This window comes from Nipponia nippon, unplaced genomic scaffold, assembly GCF_047370975.1.
Source record: "Nipponia nippon isolate SJK-2023a ecotype South Korea unplaced genomic scaffold, ASM4737097v1 scaffold_5, whole genome shotgun sequence".
In the NCBI taxonomy this organism is placed as follows: Eukaryota; Metazoa; Chordata; class Aves; order Pelecaniformes; family Threskiornithidae; genus Nipponia; species Nipponia nippon.
In genome coordinates, this window is record NW_028262369.1 from 27,036,887 (window position 1) to 27,058,995 (window position 22,109).

At 44.6% G+C, this 22,109-nt stretch overlaps 3 protein-coding genes across 6 annotated transcripts; 2 read left to right on the forward strand and 1 right to left on the reverse strand.

Annotated features, from left to right (window-relative positions):
• Nucleotides 1-41: 41 nt before the first annotated feature.
• On the forward strand, nt 42-1,916 carry MAGOH (mago homolog, exon junction complex subunit). The gene is made up of 5 exons (XM_087730530.1): nt 42-197; nt 344-402; nt 662-772; nt 1,077-1,159; nt 1,760-1,916. The coding sequence occupies exons 1-5, from the start codon at nt 110-112 to the stop codon at nt 1,857-1,859; spliced, it is 441 nt and encodes a 146-aa protein (XP_087586656.1). The 5' UTR covers nt 42-109; the 3' UTR covers nt 1,860-1,916.
• Nucleotides 1,917-2,068: 152 nt separating this feature from the next.
• Nucleotides 2,069-9,848, forward strand: CZIB (CXXC motif containing zinc binding protein). 4 transcript variants are annotated; one of them, XM_087730528.1, is made up of 9 exons: nt 3,015-3,152; nt 3,244-3,327; nt 3,491-3,526; nt 3,946-4,002; nt 4,753-4,834; nt 5,334-5,365; nt 5,814-5,891; nt 8,714-8,779; nt 9,606-9,848. In XM_087730528.1, the coding sequence occupies exons 1-9, from the start codon at nt 3,147-3,149 to the stop codon at nt 9,681-9,683; spliced, it is 519 nt and encodes a 172-aa protein (XP_087586654.1). In that variant the 5' UTR covers nt 3,015-3,146; the 3' UTR covers nt 9,684-9,848. The 4 variants fall into 4 exon arrangements, 3 of the variants coding, with proteins under 3 accessions (XP_087586653.1, XP_087586654.1, XP_087586655.1); XM_087730527.1 differs by having other exon boundaries at nt 2,740-3,152; nt 3,244-3,526; XM_087730529.1 differs by lacking the exon at nt 3,491-3,526.
• A 1,838-nt stretch (nt 9,849-11,686) lies between these two features.
• On the reverse strand, nt 11,687-20,986 carry CPT2 (carnitine palmitoyltransferase 2). Its single transcript, XM_087730526.1, has 5 exons — nt 20,578-20,986; nt 19,540-19,620; nt 19,320-19,426; nt 13,623-14,927; nt 11,687-12,691 (listed from the first exon to the last, which is right to left on the reverse strand). The coding sequence occupies exons 1-5, from the start codon at nt 20,706-20,708 to the stop codon at nt 12,360-12,362; spliced, it is 1,956 nt and encodes a 651-aa protein (XP_087586652.1). The 5' UTR covers nt 20,709-20,986; the 3' UTR covers nt 11,687-12,359.
• Nucleotides 20,987-22,109: the final 1,123 nt, after the last annotated feature.

Below are 22,109 nucleotides of genomic sequence, written 5' to 3' on the forward strand. Positions count from 1 at the left end.
CGGCGGTTGGCGCTGCCGGCCAATCGGAGTGGGGAGCACGCTCCGCCCCGCGCGCCGTGACGCGCTTCGCCCGCGCCGCTGCGGTGCATGCCGGGGCGGCGGCGGGACCATGGCGAGCGACTTCTACCTCCGTTACTACGTGGGGCACAAGGGCAAGTTCGGCCACGAGTTCCTCGAGTTCGAGTTCCGGCCCGACGGTGAGGGGCGCGGCGGGACCGGGCGGGAGGGGGGCGGCGGCGGCGGCACCCGCTCTCTCCGCTCCCGGCAGGATGCGGAGGCGGGCCGGGGTCCACCGCGGAGCGCTGCCCTGGCGGGGGTTTAACGTCCGTCCTGTCTTCGCCAGGGAAGCTGCGCTACGCCAACAACAGCAACTACAAGAACGACGTCATGATCCGAAAGGAGGTGAGGGAGGGGCGGCCGACGCTGGGCGCGGGGGGAGCCGGCCGGTTCCTGCCGCTGTGGCGCCGGGCCGGGGCCGGGGCGGAGGCAGGGGCCGGGGCCGGGGCGGAGGCAGGGGCGGCGGCCTGCGCCTCGAGCGGGTGCTGCGTCGGCAGCCAGGCGAGCAGGGCGCTCGGGCGGCGGTGTGCGCAGGCGGAGTCCCCGCCGCAGCGTGCGGGGTAGCGCCTGGGGTTGTTTTTTCATGTTGGAGTCTTGCTTGTAGGCTTACGTGCATAAGAGCGTGATGGAGGAGCTGAAGAGAATCATCGACGACAGCGAAATCACAAAAGAAGATGATGCTCTGTGGCCTCCTCCCGACAGAGTCGGTCGACAGGTTGGTGTACGGTGTCTTGTCTAATTGCTGCTTTAATTTTTATGTGTTAGCTCATTGGAAACGTAACTGAACTTTTTCTTCAAGTCAGCGTTGTTTCTAGCCAAGAGGGAAACAAATACCATTTTAAAACCTGAGCAGTGCCTAAATGGCAATTTGGTTGTGAGAGTTAACATGATTCACAGACCCACAGTATTCAATACCTTTGTAATAAAAATGGAAAAGCCATCATCTCAGTACTTCAGCATTTCTGTAACTAATACCGCAAAGCAGTAGTTCTGAGTTCCTATAATCTTTTATTTTTCAGGAGCTTGAAATAGTAATCGGTGATGAGCACATCTCCTTTACCACGTCCAAAATCGGTTCACTCATTGACGTAAATCAGTCCAAGTACGTACTCTGCTTTCTTATGTTGCTGTTGTTTTTATGTAACAATCTATATTAGAGCTTGCTGATTACTAGGTACTTGTATTTTATATTCTTTAAAAGTACAGATCAGTTCCTGGAGGCACGAGTGCTCTGTGTTCCAGCATAATGTACCAAATGCTTTTAGACTGCGGCATTACGTGCTGTCTTTTCAAACTCACCGAGCAGCTAACCTCGCTGTAGGAACCCGTTAGGCGTATTCAGAGTCTGAACTGAGCTGTCATTGGCCCATCCACACCAGTGTCTCTGGGAGAACCAAGGTTTCTGTATTTCAGCTAAGCTGAAAAGACTGGGTATCGCGTTTTTTAAATCCAAAGTGATGTTACTACTTGCTTTCATGATAAAAATGCACGTTTTGTTAAGACTTAAAACGTGCAAACTTGGTGTACAGAATGTTTTATCAATCCATGTAGAATGAAACAAATCTGCTAATGTCTAAGATGACCTCTTAGAAAGTGTCCCTATAGGCTTTGTTGGTTTTTTAATCGGTCAGTTCTATAAACTGCTCTCTTAGAACATCAATCTAACTTTTTTTTTTTCCCTTCCTTCTGTTGTGCACTGCAGGGATCCAGAAGGCTTGAGAGTGTTCTACTACCTGGTCCAGGACCTTAAGTGTCTAGTCTTCAGCCTTATTGGACTACACTTCAAGATTAAGCCAATTTAAATCAAACAAACTGAAGTTTGTAGTGCAGTATCGGGGAAGGGGGTGGGGTGGGGAGGAACGCTGTTTCCATTTCTTGGTATTTCTGGCCTGAAGCTTTTATGTATGTTAGAATGTTTTTTTTACAAACTGTCAGTGACTGTCTTAATAAAATGGTGAGATCTGTATTTTTAATTTATAAGTTCTGGTGAGAAACTGACTTCCTAATACTTCTTTTATCATGGTACGTTCGGGCTATGTTATTTCACTAGTATCACGCAAAGCTCTATTTCACTTCTCTATCTATGCAGTAGTAGAAAATGGAATTAAGTCTGGCTATGTGAAATGAAACTTGTGCCAGCTGTCAAGATAAACTTTTGTTACTGTCCCAAGTGGGATACTGTGTTGGCCAGCTCAAATATGCAGAACAACTGAAGCCCTGACTGCTCACAATAACCGGTTATAGCAAAGACACGTCAGCTTTGTAACAACCTGCTGCTGTGATTACCCCTTTGCCTTCAGAGCAGACGTAGACAACAGCCCACCCGGGAGCCATCCAGGATCTTCACTGGTACTCCCATCCAGCTTTAGAAAAACTGACATTAAAAGGAATGGAGAATGTATTTAGTTAAGTTCTAGACTAGCAGGTCTGTTGCACAGAATTAAGAGATTCAGAGGACCAAACATGTCTCAACTTCAAACTGGTAATTTTTGTAAAGCACTGTGGGAGACCCCCTTTTTCTTTCTGTTCTCCCTAAATCAGTAGCCACTGCGATTAAAAAACGATTGTGGTTAAATGACTTTTTAAAAGGTAAAAACATCTAACCCCTGTCACCCGTGCCAGCACCTCCTGCTTTCCCTCTTCTTGCCACAGGCACCCTCTGCCTTTCCCGCTAGCACCCTCCTGCGCCCTCCCCTCATGCCTGCCCCGCTTCCCCACCACCACCGTTCCGTTCCACCGCCCGAACCGGCCGCCCCGCTCCCCGGGGCCCAGCCCGCCGCGCCTCCCGCCGGGGGCCGCGGCGGGGGCGCTGACAGGCCGCGCCGGCGGGCGCCATCTTGGCCGAGGGCAGCTTCGGCTCTTCACGTCGGCTTCACCCCGGCGGAGAGCACCGGGAGGCGGCCGCCAGCTTGGCTGAGGGCACCAACGCAACGCGTTAGAGGGTGGGAAAAAAAAAAACAAACCAACACTAAAACCACGCAGGAGCAGCCTGAAACCTGGAGCTGCTCCCGCGAGAGGCGGGACGAGGCTGACGGGGGCAGTTCCGATAGCACGGCGGCCCCGCGAGCTGCCGGGCACCCTGCGAGGCCATGGGGGTAGGTAGGAGCCGCGGCCGGGCCGAACCGAGGCGAGCCGCGCTGGGCCGAGCTGCGCTGACGGCCTCTCTCGCTGCCTCTTGCCTTGCAGAGGATCGGGCTGCAGCTGCGCGCCACGCTGGAGAACATCACCCGCCTGCGGGCCGAGGGGGAGGACTTCCGCTGGTACCTCAAGGTGCGGCGGGCCCGGGCGGCCGCGGGGGCTTCGGGGGCGGGAAAGGCCGCCCTCGGCGTCAGGAGCCCGTTGGGCCGTCCAGCGGGGCAGCGGGCGATGGAGGCCTGTGGTGGTGAACGTCACGTCACTCGGCTTAAAAAGCGATGTGGTTTTTTCCGCACAGCGCAAGCAGGCTGCTACAGGAGCAACGAATGTGATGGTATAAGTATATAGACATCTACACATTAGCGCAAGCATGACACTATACATTGGTCTGCAATAATGAAAACTCTTAAGTTCAAGTGTTGGTCTGCACCTCCGTTGGTGAGGTGGTTGGTAATCCAGTACCCATTGGCAGGTAACCCAGGTAAGTGGCGAGATGTGCTGTATCTTCTGTTTCGTGACCGTGATTTGTAACACATTTTCCATCCAACGCACCCAAGGGCAGGCCCTCTGCGGCAGGCATACCCGCCAGGTCGAGTCAGCTCCTGGGCCTGTGGGGACAGACAGCACCTCATGCCTGCCTCCGGCTCCTCTCGGTGGGGTTTGTGAATCTGGGGGCCTCACATCAGCTCCTTCAGCTTTTTAATGCCTAATTATTGACAGCTTTAAATTCTCTGATTTATGTTTATTTTTCAGCTGAAATGTGGGAACTGCGGTGAAGTTTCTGAAAAATGGCAGTATCTGCGATTGATGGTATGTTTCCCTGTTGTAACCTGCATCAGAACAAAAATGGGAAAACAAACCTGCCTCTTACATGCAAGGGATATTAGCATCAGGGATGTGGCAACTTGCACTTTAGATGAGAGTATTTGAATAGCTATATGCATTCAGGAAATGCTGTCATATTCCATATTAAAAAAATATTTGGAGACTGTTAATTGAAATATGCCATTGGAATGGTGACTGTTGGTGACAGAAAGTATTTACATCTGCTTTGAAAAGCAATTTGAAAACAAATTTTGAAGTGATAGCAGAATAAGGTTGTGCCTTTAGCATATTTCACTGATGCTGATGGAATCTTTTTGGAGAAGTTTAGGTAATTCAAGGTGAGTTAAGCATGCTAAATTAGCATTTAGAAACTGAAAAAGCAGGATAAAATTTGTCAGGGGTAAGAGAAGGTTCTGTTCTTAGGAATAATCATCCCTCTTTTCTGCATACTACTGAATGGTAAGAATGTGTTTTGACGAATTAATGGAACATGCCTATATAGACAAGACATAACTATCCATTATTCTGTATTTTAAGTCTAGAACAGAATTATTCTTTGATAATCACAGCTTTCTGAATTATAGACCTCTGTAGTTTAAAAAAAAAGCCTTCTCGTTGCAATATTTGTAAAAAGTTAAAGACCATTGTTGTAAAACTACTTGACCTTTGCAGAGGTTTCCAGTGGCTTGGCTAGAGTGCAGTTTAAAATGATGTCTCTGCTGTCACGGTTTTTAGGACAGTGCTCCCCTGAAAGGAGGCAGAGGAAGTGCCACTATGGTGCAGAAATGCAAGCTGTGCTCCAGGGAGAACTCCATTGGTATGTGCTTAGAAATTTAAGAGGCATCACTCGTTTTACACTTTTTCTCCTAAGTTTATATTTTAGTCCCCGTTTTTGCGTGATGCTGTTTGTAAAGTGCATTCACCAGGGATTTTTCTCCTTGTACACTGGTGCTTGAGGTCACAGCAGGTACATATTTGTCATCATGCTTATGAAGGAGGCAGTAAGGCCTCCTGGTGAGTTCAGGTTTCTGCATGAACAAAACTCGTATCCGTAATGTCATTTTACAAAAGCATGCAAATTTTTTTTTGCATTGGTAGGGTAACAAAATGGTGTAATGTAAACTTCTCAGGAGATGTGAGAAAAATTGAATTCTACCTTTTGAGGACCAACTGCAGGAACTGCTTGGTTACTTTGTTTCTTTTACTCTGTATAAGGACATTTCTTCAAAAGAAGCAGCTGGTGCTTGGTTTTTGCTGAATAAGACTGAAGGCATAATGTCACTCACTTTTACACTTCTGATTTTTTTTTTTTTTAGATATTTTAAGTCAGACAATCAAACCTTACAATGTAAGTTTGCTTCCTCTTTTATATAACAAGTGAAAGATAAATAACCATTAATAATATTTTGAGGTTTTGCTTTATCATCACATTCCTCTTTCAAGAACACAAAAAGCCGGTATCCTCCTCTGACAGAAAATTGTCTCTTGTAGGCTCCTGCACACAGTCTCAAGTGTAGAATAATCCGTGATACTTTCATAAGCAAAACACAAAACTGTATCACTCAAATTAGATGCAATTATATAATGCCCATATTGGTTTCCTTTTGAAGGCTTCCTTGTGGCAGATTAAGAAATTTTAGTTAATTACCACCTCTTAAATGAGCCCTAGGATTTTGTTGTCACTAGGGACATCAGAGTTGATAGTACTGCCTTTAAAGCAATTCATTCCTACACTAGTGCTTGTCACTGTCTTTCCCTATTAGATGACAACTACTGGTATTCTGACTCAATTACAGGCTGAAGACAGCGAGAAATTCAAAACGATAGTGGAGTTTGAATGCCGAGGTCTGGAACCAGTTGACTTTCAACCACAGGTGAGTTCTTACTCGTGATTTGTTTCTCAGTTTTTAAGAGCACTTCTTATAGACTCTAGACTGATAAAATATACACTGTTTGAAATGATACTGCTCGTCCTGGAACGTCCTAGACCTCCCCAGTTTTACATCCTCCCCACAGTTCTTTCTTTTACTTCATTTGACTCCAAAAAAAAAAAACGCCGCAAGCATCTAACACTGACGACTCTGGTATTCTTTGTGCCAGTAAAATCTAAAATTAAACACGCCTTGGAGTCGTATTCAAATTGCCTTACAGGTGACTCGGTACTGCTCATGTGAATTCATTTGGAGGATCTTCATTGCTCAGGTTATTGGAAAAAAGAGTCGTTCCCAAAGGGGGATTGCGAGAGTGCATAATTAGATAGCCACATTCAGGGGAGTGCCACTTTGCTTCTTGGTATGTTACAGAGAGTAGATGAAGTTCAGGTTATGAACAGTCTTCAGTATATGGCCTCTAAAAAAAATCAAATTTTCTTTGAGATTTGACATTACCAAAGCCATAGGAAATTAATTTTGGCATTTTTCCATTTGAAACTTGATCAGACAAAGACTGAAGATCAACGGCAGTTAAAGACTGTTGCAAAGCACACCTCAAAGTTCAGAGTTAAAGGATTTCTTCAGGGCCAGGCCAGTCTTCAGTGACTCATTTGCTTGTGCATGGTCATGCTGTATGCAAGCTAACTCCCTACTATATTTAACCTATTATTCCAGTCGGATTAGGTGTAAATAGACTGACAAATATAAACCTGTCTTATCCTTCCCTCAGACTGTGACACTATGCTAAGAAACAGACCAAAAAAAGCTGATCCTACAAAGAATTTGGTATAAATAAAATCACCACTGCAGTGTGCTGCAGGAGGTCCTCTTTTATTTATTTGTTTGTTTAAGTGAAGCCTATCTTTTTGAGGAACAGAATGGTTATTAGATTATTCCTGTTTGAAAGCTTTACAGCCAGCCCTAGGAACTTGCACTTCAAGAAAAAATCTATGAGAAGACTACAAAATGTAAGAGATGTTCATAGCTCTGCATCCTAGCTGTCAATTTTATCTGCAGAACAAAGAATTCACAGCTGTAATAAAGCTTTTAATTTAATATTCTCAGAGTTTGGTCTGTGCACTCCTATTGGGGAGTACACTTGAATCCTTGAGCAGATATTTCAGTGAATTTTTTGATGCCTAAATGAGTAAATATATAGACTTCTGCAGTTCCAGACAATTCTATAAACTGCTTTATATTTGACATGATCCAAGCCAGCCTGGGTTCTTCACAACCTTACATCTGGCTTTTGATTAGCACCAAACATAGCATATGGCCATAGCGTTAGTGTATTTTCTTTGTATTTTTTGATAGACATAATACAACCATACCTGAAGTCAACTTAGAGTGGCTTAATACTGGCATGTCTTATTTAAATTATAGTAGTTTTCTCAAAAAATCATTGGAGTCTGAAAGAGGAGAAAGTATCCTTTGATTCTGTGATATAAACACTCCTTTCCTACCTAGTAGTAGCAACAAATTCAAACTAGGTACTTGTGTTTTCTAACAATGGGCAAGGACAATTTCGCCCCCCCCCCAATTGCTTATCTTTCTTGTTTAATGTGCTTACGTAGTTACATCTGCTGCAAATCTGATATAGAATATTTGGTTTTACTTGAGGATAGTTCGGCTCCTTTCCTGTCCTTGTCTCTCAAGTGAACGCTTCAGCTAAAAAATGGAGGTTTCTTTGTGAAGTTTCTCTCAAACCTTTTTAAGCTTCTTTGCTTTGTGGCACAACCAATAGTTTCATTGGTAATAAAAGTGTGACAATTCACTGTGTTGTAAAGTCAGTAGGCATTTTTGCTTCTTTGGTGTGTGTGTTTATGCTTTAGCTGTTGGTCCTTCGCCAGTCAGCAAAGGGCAGACAAGTCACTGCATGTCCCAGCTCCTTTCTGCAGAGATTAAACGAGTCTCTGCTCTGACGCCAAAGCTGTAAGAATGCAAGTCCCACTGAGTGTCTGGTACAGAAGCTTGTCATTCCAGTCACATGGCTTCTTTTTCCTTGGAGGGCTGGTGAATATCTCCAGGTGGCAAAAGCAGGGCTTCTTTTATTTTTCTAGTGTTCATTCTATGCTGCAGCTCTGCATTTTTGTCCCATGATGCTGATCTTCCTCTCCACCCCTAGCAGTTCCCTTGAGATGGGCTGCTGACAATTATATAAAGGCCATATTCGCACTGTGCCTTGCACATACCTCTCCTGTTGTTATGTCTGACACACTCCATGGTTTATTTATTTAACTCCCAAGTGCTTAATGTTCCACTCGAATCCCAAAATATTTTAAAATCGTGTGGCTTACTTGACACATTCTTAAGCCAAAACTATTACCTCTCTCCCACATTTTTTCTATTGTTCTCTTGCAATGTAAGTTTGTTATGAAGCTATTTTATACATAGTGCCTGTATGGATTCTGAACACAAATTAAAGCTATTAGTAGTTGTATGCTGCTACATAAACTTAGAAACTCAGGTTTAACATTATCTAGAATACTTGGAAATACCTTTTTGGCAGGAAAAATAGAGGAGCAGTGTTCCCTCATTTTACTCTGTGGTTGCTTAGATTGATTTTTCCCAATTCACGAAGAGGTTCACCACCTTATACTGACCCTTAACCAGGAAAGAGCTTGACCATTCTTTCTATCCAATTTAAAAGAAATACAATAAAAGTTTGTGATGAGTTACTTTCTTTAGACATGTTTCAATGACAATATTTATTATTTTCTTGGTACAACTTTATTCCTAAAAACTTACTGCAAATGTGTCTGCAGGCAGGGTTTGCCGCTGAAGGTGCAGAGTCTGGCACACCTTTCAATGACATAAACTTGTTAGAAAAGGTATGTTGTCTTAGTTTCATTACTAAATCTAATTATCTGCCTTTCTTTCCCTAAGTGACTAGTGCAAAATACACACCCTGCACATGCAAGTGACTAGTTTTGCTCTTTCATGTAGGCACAGGAAGGAGCTGGAGAGAGAAACAAAATCAATTATGAACAACCAGCCTTACTAACAGCGTCATTTTAGAAGTACGCATTTGATAGCTTAGCAGCTGACAAAGGTAGAAATGCAACTTTTCTTTTACGTCACTCATGAATTCCAGAGAGCAAACACCTGGAATACTAAACGGCTGGGGTTATTCAGAGTGGTGAACTGATTTTTCTAGGAAGATGCACTTCTTCCTGTGCACAGAGATACTAAAAAGTAATATAAAGACACTGTCCCTCAAAGCTCAGGATAAGGACTCCAGCATTGCAAATCTTCCTTGGCTGTGAGCAAGAATCTCAAGGTCAAATCTGTTCCCTGGTATCCTACTTGGCAGGGATCTGCTTGTCTGCTTACCCACCTGACTAGGGTATTGTAAATGATAGATAATCCTTTCATCTGCCATGGTTGCCATCTTGTCCACTACGGGCTGTGGACAACGTGAAAAAAAAAATAAATCATTGTTCAAACACTGAGACTGAAGCCCATTTAATTTCACGTCAGTGTTCTCGCTTCTCTCAGATATCAGGATTAGCTTAGCAACTGCATAGTGCGTTCCACAGAAATCTAAGGCCCAGACTTTGAGTAAGGCTTAGTTTCAGTTTGAATTCCAATCTGTGTTTTAGACACTATTGCATTCTGTCCTCTGTGACTAATACTGTGAAATCTTATTTCCTATAGGATTGGAATGACTATGATGAAAAAACAAAGGAATCTGTTGGAATCTATGAAGTTACCCATAAATTTGTAAAATGCTAAAGTTCATACCCCTAATAAATCTTGACATGCGCATTGATGAAGGAGCTGTAACCATCAGAGATGCAGTTTCCTCAGAGTTACTTTTCACATGGCTGTACTTCAGAAATAGAAACGAAAGTTGTACTTACTGTCCCCAGGATGTCCTAATAAAATATTTTCCACAGAGCACGTCTGAGATGGCCTCAGTACAAACTGAAAATAGTATTTATGCTTGACTGAACTGTGCCGTTTTCTTAAGGTTGTCTTTTTTGGGAATATGTATGGTTGCGATGGACTGTAGCTTCACTACTGTATCAACACTAACAACTTATTGCCTTGAAGTTTTTAATGGCCTATCACCAAAAAGCACCCACATTTTATTCTCTAACATAAGCAAGTAAGGTCTTTTCACTCACCACTCCTATCATCAGGAAATGGCTATGAGTAAAGGGACTGTGTTAACTGTTCAAGTGAAAAGGTACGTCTTTAACAGCTTTCTGCCAGTTCAAGTAAAGACACTGAGGCAAGTTCACTGAGAACACAATAAGCCTGACTGCTGTTGACACTTACAGAGAGCTGTTACATCTTCTGAAAATCTGAGTATGTCATTTAAGTAAACCTCACTCATTTCTAGTTAAAGACAGACTTTCTACTTCTTGGCAAGTGTGCTCACAATCTTGCCAGCTGTTCTCATGTTTAAAAAAAAAGAAAAACAAACCAACCAAAAACACAAACCCTAAAACCTTCTTTAGTGAATTTCATTCAAAGGCTTTTGGTCTGATTGTTTCCTGATACATTATTTCCTTCATCCCCCGAGATGATAATGTTCCTTTCTTTGTTTAAATGAGCAAGAACAATCATGGTATGTTTTAAAGTAAGTTTTAAAATAATCCTTTTCAACTGAAAAATAGAACAGCGCATTACAGGCTGCAGAGGAAACAGCCCTGACTAGGAAAAGTTCATAAGCCATTGGTCTTACGTATTTAAAGCATGCCTCTCCCTTTCCTAGCACTTGCAGTTCATACTTCAAGACACAGTATTGCTTACATTTACTGTGATAAAGAAAAAAGACACTGGGAGAACCTGGAAGCTAAGATATCCAAAGGAATAGTAAAGGCAAGTAGGCTTCTGAGCCTCTGAACCTCACCTGTCACATCCAACCACCACGTTCTGCTAATCTATTTGGTTGTCAAGGTCATGGTGGGCTGTGCTGAAAGAAATGACTGCACTAGCTTTACCCATTTGCTGCAGAAGCAAGCACTACTGTGCTATTCAGCTCCAGAGAAAGACTCATCTTCCCAGAAGAAAAACAGAGTGAGAGACGTCAGGGCTTAGAAGGCAGAGGAGTTCAGGTTATACATACCGTAATGAATTTTGTGCAAAAAGGGGTATCTCATGCAAAGGGCATCTGTGTTGTAATCCCAGCAACTTTGAGCACCTTTGACTTCTTGACTGACGTTCTGCTACCACCCACTTTGTAGCTGGCAGAGTCCCAGTTGCAAACAGCACACAAGGAACTGTCCGCATCAGTTTCATCTCACATTCACAGCATCGCAAAGTTTTTTTTGATGTTTATGCTCAAGCTCTCCTGCAATCCCTTCACAGAGTTCTGAGAAGTCTTAAGTCTTTAGAACTTCTGCAACAAGCCCCAATGCATTAAAGATGCAGCTCTAGGCACTAAGACTCTGGCAGTTGCTACAATGAATGATGTCAAAAGTTCTAGCTGATAGAACAAGGAGGAAACAGGAAAACGTTCTGTTGAGGTTACTTTTCCGCAGTAAGAGGACGTTTGGAAAGAGAGAACCCCAAAAAATAAAGTTCCGTGATTTTTCTTTTCTAAGGCACGAGAGCACGTTTATGTAGCGAAACAAAAGCAGATTATTGGACAGACTTCACGTATGGAAGGGGAGAGCCAACATTGCAGCATGCTTTCAGTAGTAGTCTCTTCAACCTTTATAAGAAACACAACCTATTGATAAAGGGACTACCCATACTGTGTAATTTTGATATGGCAATAAAAGAACTTTGTGGTTATTAATAGACAGCTTTATTAAAATACAGTCTTTTCCAGTCAATTTAACAACACAGTTGGTGACTGCAGGTTACTTAAAGCCTCCCACTTTTTGTTTCTCTAAAAGCTGTTACCATGGAAAGGCTTCAAGCAGTTGAGGCACAATCAGTTCCAATAGCAATTCAAGTTTAAAGAGAAAAGTAAGTGTGACAAGTTGGTCAGCAAGCTTACTGCAAGAGTGCAAATGTAACCACTCTTTCATATTTAAAATTATTGCATATATTTTTTTAAAATCGAACAGTTTAAGAGTGGTATCACAGTGGTGTTGCCTGTCTGAACACTCATGGAACACTGACGTTCCAAGTTCATAAACTCGGCAATGATGCTTTTTATCTTAAATAATGTGTTTTAAGAACATGTGGATCTGTTGGAACAGATGGATCTGTTCCTTAATTTTGACATTGTGAATGTTTGTACTGCCTGAAAAATGCATTCAAGGTCTGTACTTGATTTCTTTTAGATAGATACAAATTTCATAGTGAATCTAACAGTATTGAAGTTCAATGAAGATAAATGAAGCCAGTTAAGCTGGGCAGTCTCAGCCATGTTGAACACTGATTAGTATGCCAATTAGACATAGTCTGCATTTTGTACTGCAACTGTAAAGTGTTCCAACATTTTTATGTCTAACTACTGATTTTCTCACCCTTTAAAACATTAAAGATATCTTCTAGTGACTTGTATATACACTGAAGGAATTCTTTACCATTCCTAGTTGGGTAAGAGGAAACATTACAACCTATCCAATCCTCATGTACATGATATCCTACTCCAAGGCCATCAGACACCACTGGGCCAAACCCTCCTACTTGCACAGCTGGGCTAACCAATGTGCTTGTAGAAATGATGTTGTGATTAAGCCGAGCATAGGCTTGGTCTTGATAGAAATCAGGCAGTGCAATACCTTTGGATAAGGCTAAATAGCGCAAGCCAAAGAGATGTCGGTCAAATCCCTGACCTGTTAAAATAAAATAACAAGTATTAGAGAGATGACTAATTTTTGTGGGAAGTAAACTCACTTATTTTGACATCACATTGTTTTTCAGCCACAGAAGAGGAGGTCTATGGAACTGGGTTTTATTTTCATATTAGCAGGAATCATTTTTCAGAACCCAGACATTCTGCACTTTTAACGCACGTATCCTAGGGAATGAGGGCTTGCTGTTTTACTGCTAGCCTCAACCAGGAATCATGATAGAAAGCAAAAGTGCAACGTTAACAGACAGTTTTAATAATACATCACATTCTTTGGTTAACTATTTATCTGACCACATCCAGGTTGTTTAAAACAGAGAAAGGCTTTCCTAAAATTTATGAATCTAAAGAGGAAGAGGATCCTGCATCAACAAAAGGAGGCAAATTTAGACTGTATGGGGTAATGTTCAACAGTCAATTTTACTGAAACAACACAACAAGTTATGCTTCTGGGAGGGACAATTCAAAATAAAGCATTTCGAAAAATACCAAGAGCAGCACAGCCAAAGAATCGGTTTGACTTGGAAGTTTTTAAAACCTTTATCCCTTGCAGGGATATGATAGTAACTCCTCAGGCATAAAGCCAAAGTTCTTGGTTGCCTTGGGGAGTACAACATGCACTAAGTATTTATCAAATTTTCAAATAGCCCAGCTGCTATAAGGACAAAACCGAAAGTATGAAAAATTCTCAACACGTTGACAGTGAAGTGGGAAGCACAGAGACATTCCCCCCATCAAGAAATGAGTCTTAGAGAATGCATTTTGAACTGCAGCCTTCTACTGTTTTTGTCAAGTTTATATTAACATTAGACCTCCATCAAAATTAAATTATTTAGTTGTGAAGTAAACGTTTACAGCAACCTTAATAGACATTTTAGTGCAAAAGCAAGTGTGTTTGATATATTCCTACTTACCCATAGCAGCTTCTTTTGTCAAACGGCCATGGTATTTTGAGCACTCCACTATCAACTTCTGAAGCTCTTCTGTGCTATGTTTGGACAGTTCCCTGACAAAAGCTTCCGAACATCTCTTTGTATGGATAGAGGCAGGACGTATAGTTTCTGTACGACCATGTTTGAAAGCTGCAGTACTACAAGACTCATATGTAGCAACAGTCTGATTGTACTGTCGAAAGAAAGCCATCTGGAAGGCAAGCTGCGCCACAGCATCTGGACTTACCTTCTTCTGCTTTAGAAGGTCCTTGCCCCCTCCATGGAACTGAAGCAGATTAAGAGACAGTGCTTCTACACTGGCATCAAATTTCTGTTTGGCTTTGGTAATTCCTGCTTTTAAGGCATCATTCAGCTTAAAGTCAAGTTTCTGTACTGCTCTAGAAGAGTCTACTGAAGCAGGCTGGGACTGGGGGCTGATGGCTGGTGCCTTGGTGCTATCATTAAAAACCTCATTCTGGAACCTGAGCACAGCCACACCATCTCCCCAGGAATGTTCAAAATTAATTCCTGCAGTGCCATCCTTAGTTATCACAAGATTAAAGGACTTGTCATACCAGCGGTTAGCACCATCTCCATGCAAGAAAGTGTGGGACAAGTGCACGAAGTCTTTAATGGGAAAATCATCTAAACTTAAACAAAACACCGCAGAGTCTACTTTTTGAAGAGCTTCTTCATTGCCATTATCCAGTAGATTCTTTCTCAGCGATGCCCATGTATCTCGGTTTTCACTGGAGAGGTAGCCAAGAGGGAAAGCCGGGGCTGGACTGTTGTCGCTAAGGATGTATTTCAAGTGTGCTTGTATTTCTGAAGGTTTCAGCATATTTCCGTCTCTATCAATAACATCAAATACATAAAAATTCCCATTTCTCAGTACCAGTAAATGCTTTGCCTTTTCATCTGTGTAAAGCTCATCTCTGTTGAGTTTAGGCAGCCGCGTAGAATTGAAAAGCCTGAAGTACTGAGACATATCTAGGGGGTATGCATTGACCATGTAGGCACCAAACCAAGAAAGTGAAGAAGGCACAAATCGGATAATTTTTTTAAAGATCTGAGTGTCACTTTTTTCTGGATTGAGGTGAAAAACCTCTGGTTCAAGATAACCATCCCTGAAGGTCTTCATAAAACGTAAAGCAGAAACAACCATGTTTGTAGCTCGTATGAGCTGATCGTTATATTCAGATTTTGGATCAGGATTAAAAGACATAAATGGATTAAAATTCAAAACAACAGGTTCACGTGCTTTTAGGTACATGTCAAACCAGGGACCTGAAAATGGAGAGTTGAAAAATAGATCAGAACATAAAAGCAGCTGAGTCAGTTCATGTAGTCAATATCCTGCCTCCAACAGCGATCATGAATAAACACCTCTTGAAGTACATACAAACAAGACAAACATTTGCAGTAATTCCCCCAAGGATTTTCCCAACCTCCAATTATGAAGAAAGGTATTGTTGGCTAATTGTAAAAATAGTGTATTTGGAGCAATTCATATCACAAGTGTCAATGTCATCAGCAATGAGGGCCAATTTCCGTATTTTCTATAAGGCTCAGTGATAAACCATAGCTCTCGTGACATACAATGCAGGTCCCCAGCACTACATTTTGGTGCACACCTCACATTTGGAGTGGAACGTGCCTTTGCCTACTCTTAAGCTGGTAATTTCTGCAACACTGTCACTGAGGGCACGCTTCTCTTTAGAACCACCTTTATTTCTGATCCAGTGTTTCCCTCATTCCTGGCAACATCCCTCTATCTACATTTGCTGTCTTCCATTTCCACCTCCTTCCTCTTTCTGTCCACTAAAATGATTAGCACAGGGCAAAACTCTTGGTACCAATGCACTACAATCGGTCTCTCAAGCTGGCAAAAAGACGAGGTTAGAAGGGACCGTATAGTTATTCTTCCAGGCCCAGAACTGACTTTGGAAAGCAGAATTACATTTCATAGAATTATAGAATCATAGAATCCTTAAGGTTGGAAAAGACTGTTAAGATCACCAAGTCCAACTGTTAACCTATCACTGCCAAGTCCACCACTAAACCATGTCCTCAAGCATCACGTCTACCCGTCTTTTAAATACCTCCAGGGATGGAGACTCAACCACTTCCCTGGGCAGCCTGTTCCAGTGCCTGACTACCCTTTCGGTGAAGAAGTTTTTCCTAATAATCCAACCTAAACCTCCCCTGGTGAAGCTTGAGGCCGTTTCCTCTCATCCTATCACTCGTTACTAGGGAGAAGAGACCAACCCCCACCTCGCTACAACCTCCTTTCAGGTAGTTGTAGAGAGCGATAAGGTCTCCCCTCAGCCTCCTCTTCTCCAGACTAAACAACCCCAGCTCCCTCAGCTGCTCCTCGTAAGACTTGTGCTCTAGACCCTTCACCAGCCTCGTTGCCCTTCTTTGGACACGCTCCAGCACCTCAATGTCCTTCTTGTAGTGAGGGGCCCAAAACTGAACACGGTACTCAAGGTGTGGCCTCACCAGTGCCGAGTACAGGGCCACTATCACCTCCCTGGTCCTGCTGGCCACACTATTCCTGATACAAGCCAGGATGCCATTGGCCCTCTTGGCCACCCGAGCACACTGCTGGCTCATGTTCAGGTGGCTGTCAACCAACACCCCCAGGTCCTTTTCTGCCAGGCAGCTCTCCAGCCACTCCTCCCCCAGCCTGTAGCGTTGCCTGGGGTTGTTGTGACTGAAGTGCAGGACCCAGCACTTGGCCTTGTTGAATCTCATACAGTTGGCCCCGGCCCAATGATCCAGCCTGTCCAGGTCCCTCTGTAGGGCCTTCCTACCCTCCAGCAGATCGACCCTTCCACCCAACTTGGTGTCATCTGCAAACGTACTGAGGGTGCACTTGATCCCCTCATTCAGATCATCATTGAAGATATTGAACAGGACCGGCCCCAACACTGAGCCCTGGGGAACACCACTCGTGACCGGCCACCAACTGGATTTGACTCCATTCACCACCACTCTCTGGGCTCGGCCGTCCAGCCGGTTTTTAACCCAGGGCAGAGTGCACTTATCCAAGCCATGAGCAGCCAGCTTCTCCAGGAGAATGCTGTGGAAGACAGAGTCAAAGGCCTTACTAAAGTCCAAGTAGACAACATGCACAGCCTTCCCCTCATCCACTAAGCAGGTCACCTTGTCATAGAAGGAGACCAGGTGAGTGAAGCAGGACCTCCCTTTCATAAACTCACGCTGGCTGAGCCTGACCCCCGGTTGTCCCGCACGTGCCGCATAATGGCACTCAAGATGATCTGCTCCATGACCTTTCCCGGCACCGAGGTCAGGCTGACAGGCCGGTAGTTCCCCGGATCCTCCTTCCAACCCTTCTGGTAGAGGGGCGTCACATTTGCTAGCTTCCAGTCATCTGGGACCTCCCCCGTTGACCAGGACTGCTGATAAATGATGGAGTAGCTTGCCAAGCTCCTCTGCCAGCTCCCTCAGTATCCTCGGGTGGATCCCGTCTGGCCCCATGGACTTGTGAGCATTCAGGTGGAGGAGCAGGTCGGTGACTACCACCTCTTTGACAACGGGGTCTTCATTCTGCATCCTATCTCCATCTCCCAGCTTGGGCCTGAAAACCCCGAGGATGACCAGTCTGACTATTAAAGACTGAGGCAAAGAAGGCATTAAGTACCTCAGCCTTCTCCTCATCCTTCGTGGCAATGTTTCCCTCCGCATCCAACAAAGGATGGAGATTCTCCCTGGCCCTCTTTTTGTCGCTGATATAGTTGTAAAAACATTTTTCGTTATCTTTAACGGCGGTGGCCAGTTTAAGTTCTAGCTGGGCCTTCGCCTTTCTCATCTTCTCCCTGCATAACCTCACAACATCCTTGTAGTCCCCCTGAGTCACCTGCCCCTTCTTCCAAAGGTGGTAGGCTCTCCTTTTTTTCCTGAGTTCCAGCCAAAGCTCTCTGTTCAGCCAGGCCAGTCTTCTCCCCCGCCTGCTCATCTTACGGCACATGGGGACGGCCTGCTCCTGCGCCTTTGAGACTTTTTGACATCCACAGGTCTTTTAGACAGTCTGTCAGCATATCAAGAAGCATAAATGTGACCCAAAGATTTTGTGCTTGCCAAAACCAAGGGAATTAATCATAGCTTTAAAAAGTAGTCACACCTTTACACCTGCCTATGAGTAAATGAAAATCCAGGGGGCATAGGCAGAGAAGGGATTTTTTAAGTAGGTTCTACTTCATCATCATTAACAACTTCAAACTCAGCAAGCTCTGGTATTGCCCACTGACTGGATGCAGACAAAGGAAGCAATTGCACACCAACTTCATCTCAAGGCAGCTGGTATGTTAAAAATTATTATTCCATGCCTGGATCAGTCCCAAGTAGAGCCTTCTAGCTGGGCTGTAAGAAGGGCACTGGGTAACTCAGGGACCCAAGTTACAATTTGAATCCCAGGTACTCAGAGGTGAGTAACTAGCATTCATCTACAGTTTTAAAACCACATCCATCATCATCATGTAGCCTTTTAACCTTGGACTTGAAAGTCCAGGGTGGAGGCAACTATACATACTTTCAGAAACCAACTTCAAGTGGAACAGGTCTTTTATGAGGCCTAAAAAATAATAACTAAACAAAAAGGAATACAAACACCCCACAGTTCACAGACACAAAGCAGCATGCTGGTTAGTGCTGACAAACACTATAAAGCCACCAGTTAAAACCCCAGATGTTGTTCAAAGTGAATGGAAAGTAAAAGACAACAAACTGAACAGCAGCTTTTGTGAAATAATCTGGTATTCTCTACAGAATTTGTGGTAGCTAACACCCTCATGGGTAGCCTCTACAGATAGCAAGGACAGAAGAGCATTCGCTGGGCAACCTGCAAACTTCTACTTCCATAGGTATTTGAATATTTCCGCCTCTGTTGCATAAGGAGACACTTGTATTTGGAAGTCAGTGGAAGCAATAATAAGGAAGAATAATCAAAAAACTATATGCATACTCTCCCTCTCTTAATTTGTTTTTCTTTCTTCTCATCTTCCTCTTTCTGTTGCTCCTTTTATTTGCTCTTTAGACGAATTTTAAGTAGGTTCTACTTCATCATCATTAACCACTTCAAACGCAGCAAGCTCTGGTATTGCACACTGACTGGATGCAGACAAAGGAAGCAAGTGCACACCAACTTCATCTCAAGCCAGCTGATGTGGGGGGTTTTAAGCCCAGAGCACTGACAACTTCTGCCTCCCAAAGCTTAGTCATATTCTCTGACTCCCCCTCAGTTTTCTTGCTAAATAACTTGGAATTATTTGAAAATGATTGCTTTAATTTCCTTAAGGAAGTTACCAGTTAAGCTCCTCTATTAACCTAAACATAAATAGACAACAATGGGAAAAAAAAAAAAGATAAACCCTGTAAACTCAAACTTAAATGCAGTAACTCATGAAAAAATACCATTTCTCCAATATCCATCTATCCAGAATTCAGGTATATATAAGTTAGATGATGGGTATTCTTCTTTCCACCAGAGACTCAGAATTTGCTCAAATACAGTCACAGGTAGTATTCACAGCATGTTACTCCAAGTTTATGGAGTACAGAACTTAAGCTTCAGCCTATTTTATTTGTAGCATTATGAGCTGTGTTATCAAGCATGATGATCTACAGACTCCTTCTATATCTGGTAGGCCAACATACCTGTGATATAACTAGTATGCTTGTTCTGATTGTCTTGAGCAACCAGTTCCTTGTGCAGCTCTCTTCCAATTCCCTTTTCAAACTGATGAGCAAGTTCTTCAGTTTTCCTACAGCAATCAGTAAGAGTCAAAATGATGTCACAAGTCATATTTTTTATATGTAACACTTGGCTTCGAAGCAGTACATGATACCGCAATACGCGTATCTTGTTTGTCCATACCTGAATTGGTCATCATTTAAAAGCGGTTTCTGGGCATTCAGATATCTCCGGATTGTATCTTCTAGTTTCGGAATCGGCAGTCTGAAGGAAGGGGAACAGACATGCACTTTATGTCCAATGGTACGAATGAAGCCTGAGTTTCTTACAGAGTAGTCCCTCTTTGCCTCCCCTCTTCCCTATCCTTCCTTATACCCCATATAATCCAAATGGCTCAAAAGTTTCTTGTGGAAGATGAGAACAAAGGGAATAGATGGACAAACATCATCACAGCATAAGGTTCTTGGTAAACAAGGCAGAAAACCAACCTGACTGTCTTGTTACACAGGTATCGCAGTGAAGGGTCTTCATACCTTACAGGGAATAGAATGGCGTGAACCATTGCAAGGAGAAGCAGCTATACAGAAGGAAGGTTTAGGGTTTAGTTCGGTACCAACTCCTGCATTGGGACTTCCCCTCACTGCCGGGTGCTGAACATCTCCTCTTTCTTGCAAATTTCCTAAACAGTACCTTTGTCATCTTCCTCTCAGCCTAAACACGAAAATGCTCTTCTTACTATACAATAATCCCATTACACTCACGGAGGTTACTTTGCAACCTGAAGGGATGTTTCAGTAGTAGGCTTATAGTCATATTTACGCTTTAAAAAATAAAAATCATTCCTCTCCGCTGTGATTTACGAAGAGCACATTCAACAAGAAGCAAGCAGCACACCCCGAGCGCGGCTATACACAAACGGGAGGCAGGGCCGGCATTTTCTCTCCCCTCTCCTCACAGCGGACACCCCGGGGCCGCCGGCCCCACACGGCCACCTACGGCCGCCGCCACCGACCTCTGCCCGCGTCCCCGGAGCCTGGCCCGCCGGGTGCCCTCGGCAGCCGCCCCGGGGCTGGCAGTGACCCGCGCTCCCCGGAGGACGCTCACTCCAGGCCTCGTCCCGGCCCCCGCCCGGCGGCGCCTCAGGAGGCCGCGGGACGGGCGGTCCCGGAGGGCAGGGGACCCGGCGGGCGCGCCGGAGAGCGGAGCAGCGGCCCGCCGTACCTGGGCAGGCTCTTCTGGTAGTGCATGGTGGGCACGATGCTGCGGTGCAGGTACTCGGCAGCGCCCGCGCTGCTGTAGCCCCGTCGCCAAGGCGCCGCCGCTGCCCCCCGCAGCAGCTGCCGCGCCGCCATGATGCCCGCGTCGGAGGCCGGGAGGCGCCGCCCGTGCCGCTCCCTTCGCTGCCGCCCCGGGGCCGCAGGGAGCGGCTGCCGCGGCCCCACGCAGCTCCCCGGTCGTGCGGTTGAGCGGCTGCGCTCCTCCCGCCGCTGCGGAGCGCCCGGGCCGGTTCGGGCTGAGCTCGCAACGCCCCGCCACGGGGCGGAGGGGGCAGCTCGGCCCCTGGCGGCGGCTCACACCGGCGCGTCGGAGGAATTGGGGGCTGTTCCCTGAAAGCCGCCCGGGGAGGGAGGCGAGCGGGGGTAGCCACATAGCGGCCAGACCCCCGGAGCGGAGACCCCCGCGGCGGAGAGGTTCCCCCGAGCCCTCGCCTGCCCGGGCCGGCCTGGGGCGGTGCCGGCGCCTCGGCCCTGCGCCGCCGCCCCGGTTGAAAAGCCCGCGGTGCAAACCTGAGGGCTGCAGCGGCGCGGGGGCCGGCGAGATTTCATGAAGCATTTTTTAATTATTATTTCATTCGGAAGGTATATTCGATGCATGCTGTTGAGGTGGCAAAGTTATCTGGTATTAGAAAACGTCTGGACTGGGACGGTGCAACATCAGTTCAGTCCTCTTCTACATACGCATTAATAAAAATTTCTGTGATCCTCTTGTTTTGATAGCGCTCTTGTTCAGCTTATAGACTCCACATATTTTTTCTCTTATTTCCTTTTTTTTTTTGGTATGTGTCCCTACGTCTTACTGACCATACAGCATTCAGGTCCTGCTTCCAAAGGGAACAGTTTAATCTCCCATGAGCTTTTTTACTCATAGGTGAGCATGTAACAACAAATACCATATTACAGTATAAAATATAATATTGTAACCACACAATTTTGTTGTACTGTATGGAATATTTTCCATAAAAACACTGAATAATCTTAGAATAACCCAGAAACTACAGAAATGCTTTGGTAAGAAAGCATGCCATGGCGAACAGTTATGGTGGTGTATTTTTATCAGATACTAGCATAAAAATCAACATTGGGATTGAATGTGGACACGGCAAAGGAAAGGAAAGCAATCCCTGTGGCTTAGTCTGATAATCCTCTGAAAGTAAATTGGCCCTACTCTAATCAACATAGTGGTTGGAGAAAAAGTGAAATCATTTCACTTCCAAGATATTAAATGCCAAATGCCAGAAGGCATCCTTGCGTGTTTCAGTATACAGCTATTTTCTCTTCAATGCCTGTCTCTTATGCTACTCATTCAGCCTTTTTCCACCATGAAAACAAAAAACCCAAGCCTGCTTTAGTTAATGAAGTTCAGTTTCACCTAGCTTGCCCTGCTGTGATAGTCCAGTTCAAAATGTTACCTGCTCTGCCCTTTAGAAAAGCTGCGGTAACGTTAGTTTTACCCATTTGAATGCATGACTCGCG

Bases quoted from the DNA above. Each gene is read 5' to 3' on its own strand.
- MAGOH (XM_087730530.1), top strand. From the start codon at position 110: ATGGCGAGCGACTTCTACCTCCGTTACTACGTGGGGCACAAGGGCAAG. The intron at 198-343 runs GTGAGGGGCGCG...TGTCTTCGCCAG, and splicing joins GTTCGAGTTCCGGCCCGACG to GGAAGCTGCGCTACGCCAAC. The intron at 1,160-1,759 runs GTACGTACTCTG...TGTGCACTGCAG, and splicing joins ATTGACGTAAATCAGTCCAA to GGATCCAGAAGGCTTGAGAG.
- CZIB (XM_087730527.1), top strand. From the start codon at position 2,755: ATGCCTGCCCCGCTTCCCCACCACCACCGTTCCGTTCCACCGCCCGAA. The intron at 3,527-3,945 runs GTATAAGTATAT...TTTATTTTTCAG, and splicing joins CAGGAGCAACGAATGTGATG to CTGAAATGTGGGAACTGCGG. The intron at 8,780-9,605 runs GTATGTTGTCTT...TATTTCCTATAG, and splicing joins ACATAAACTTGTTAGAAAAG to GATTGGAATGACTATGATGA.
- CPT2 (XM_087730526.1), bottom strand. From the start codon at position 20,708: ATGGCGGCGCGGCAGCTGCTGCGGGGGGCAGCGGCGGCGCCTTGGCGA. The intron at 14,928-19,319 runs GTATGTTGGCCT...CTCCATTTTCAG, and splicing joins GCATACTAGTTATATCACAG to GTCCCTGGTTTGACATGTAC. The intron at 12,692-13,622 runs GTAAGTAGGAAT...TTATTTTAACAG, and splicing joins GACAAAAGAAGCTGCTATGG to GTCAGGGATTTGACCGACAT.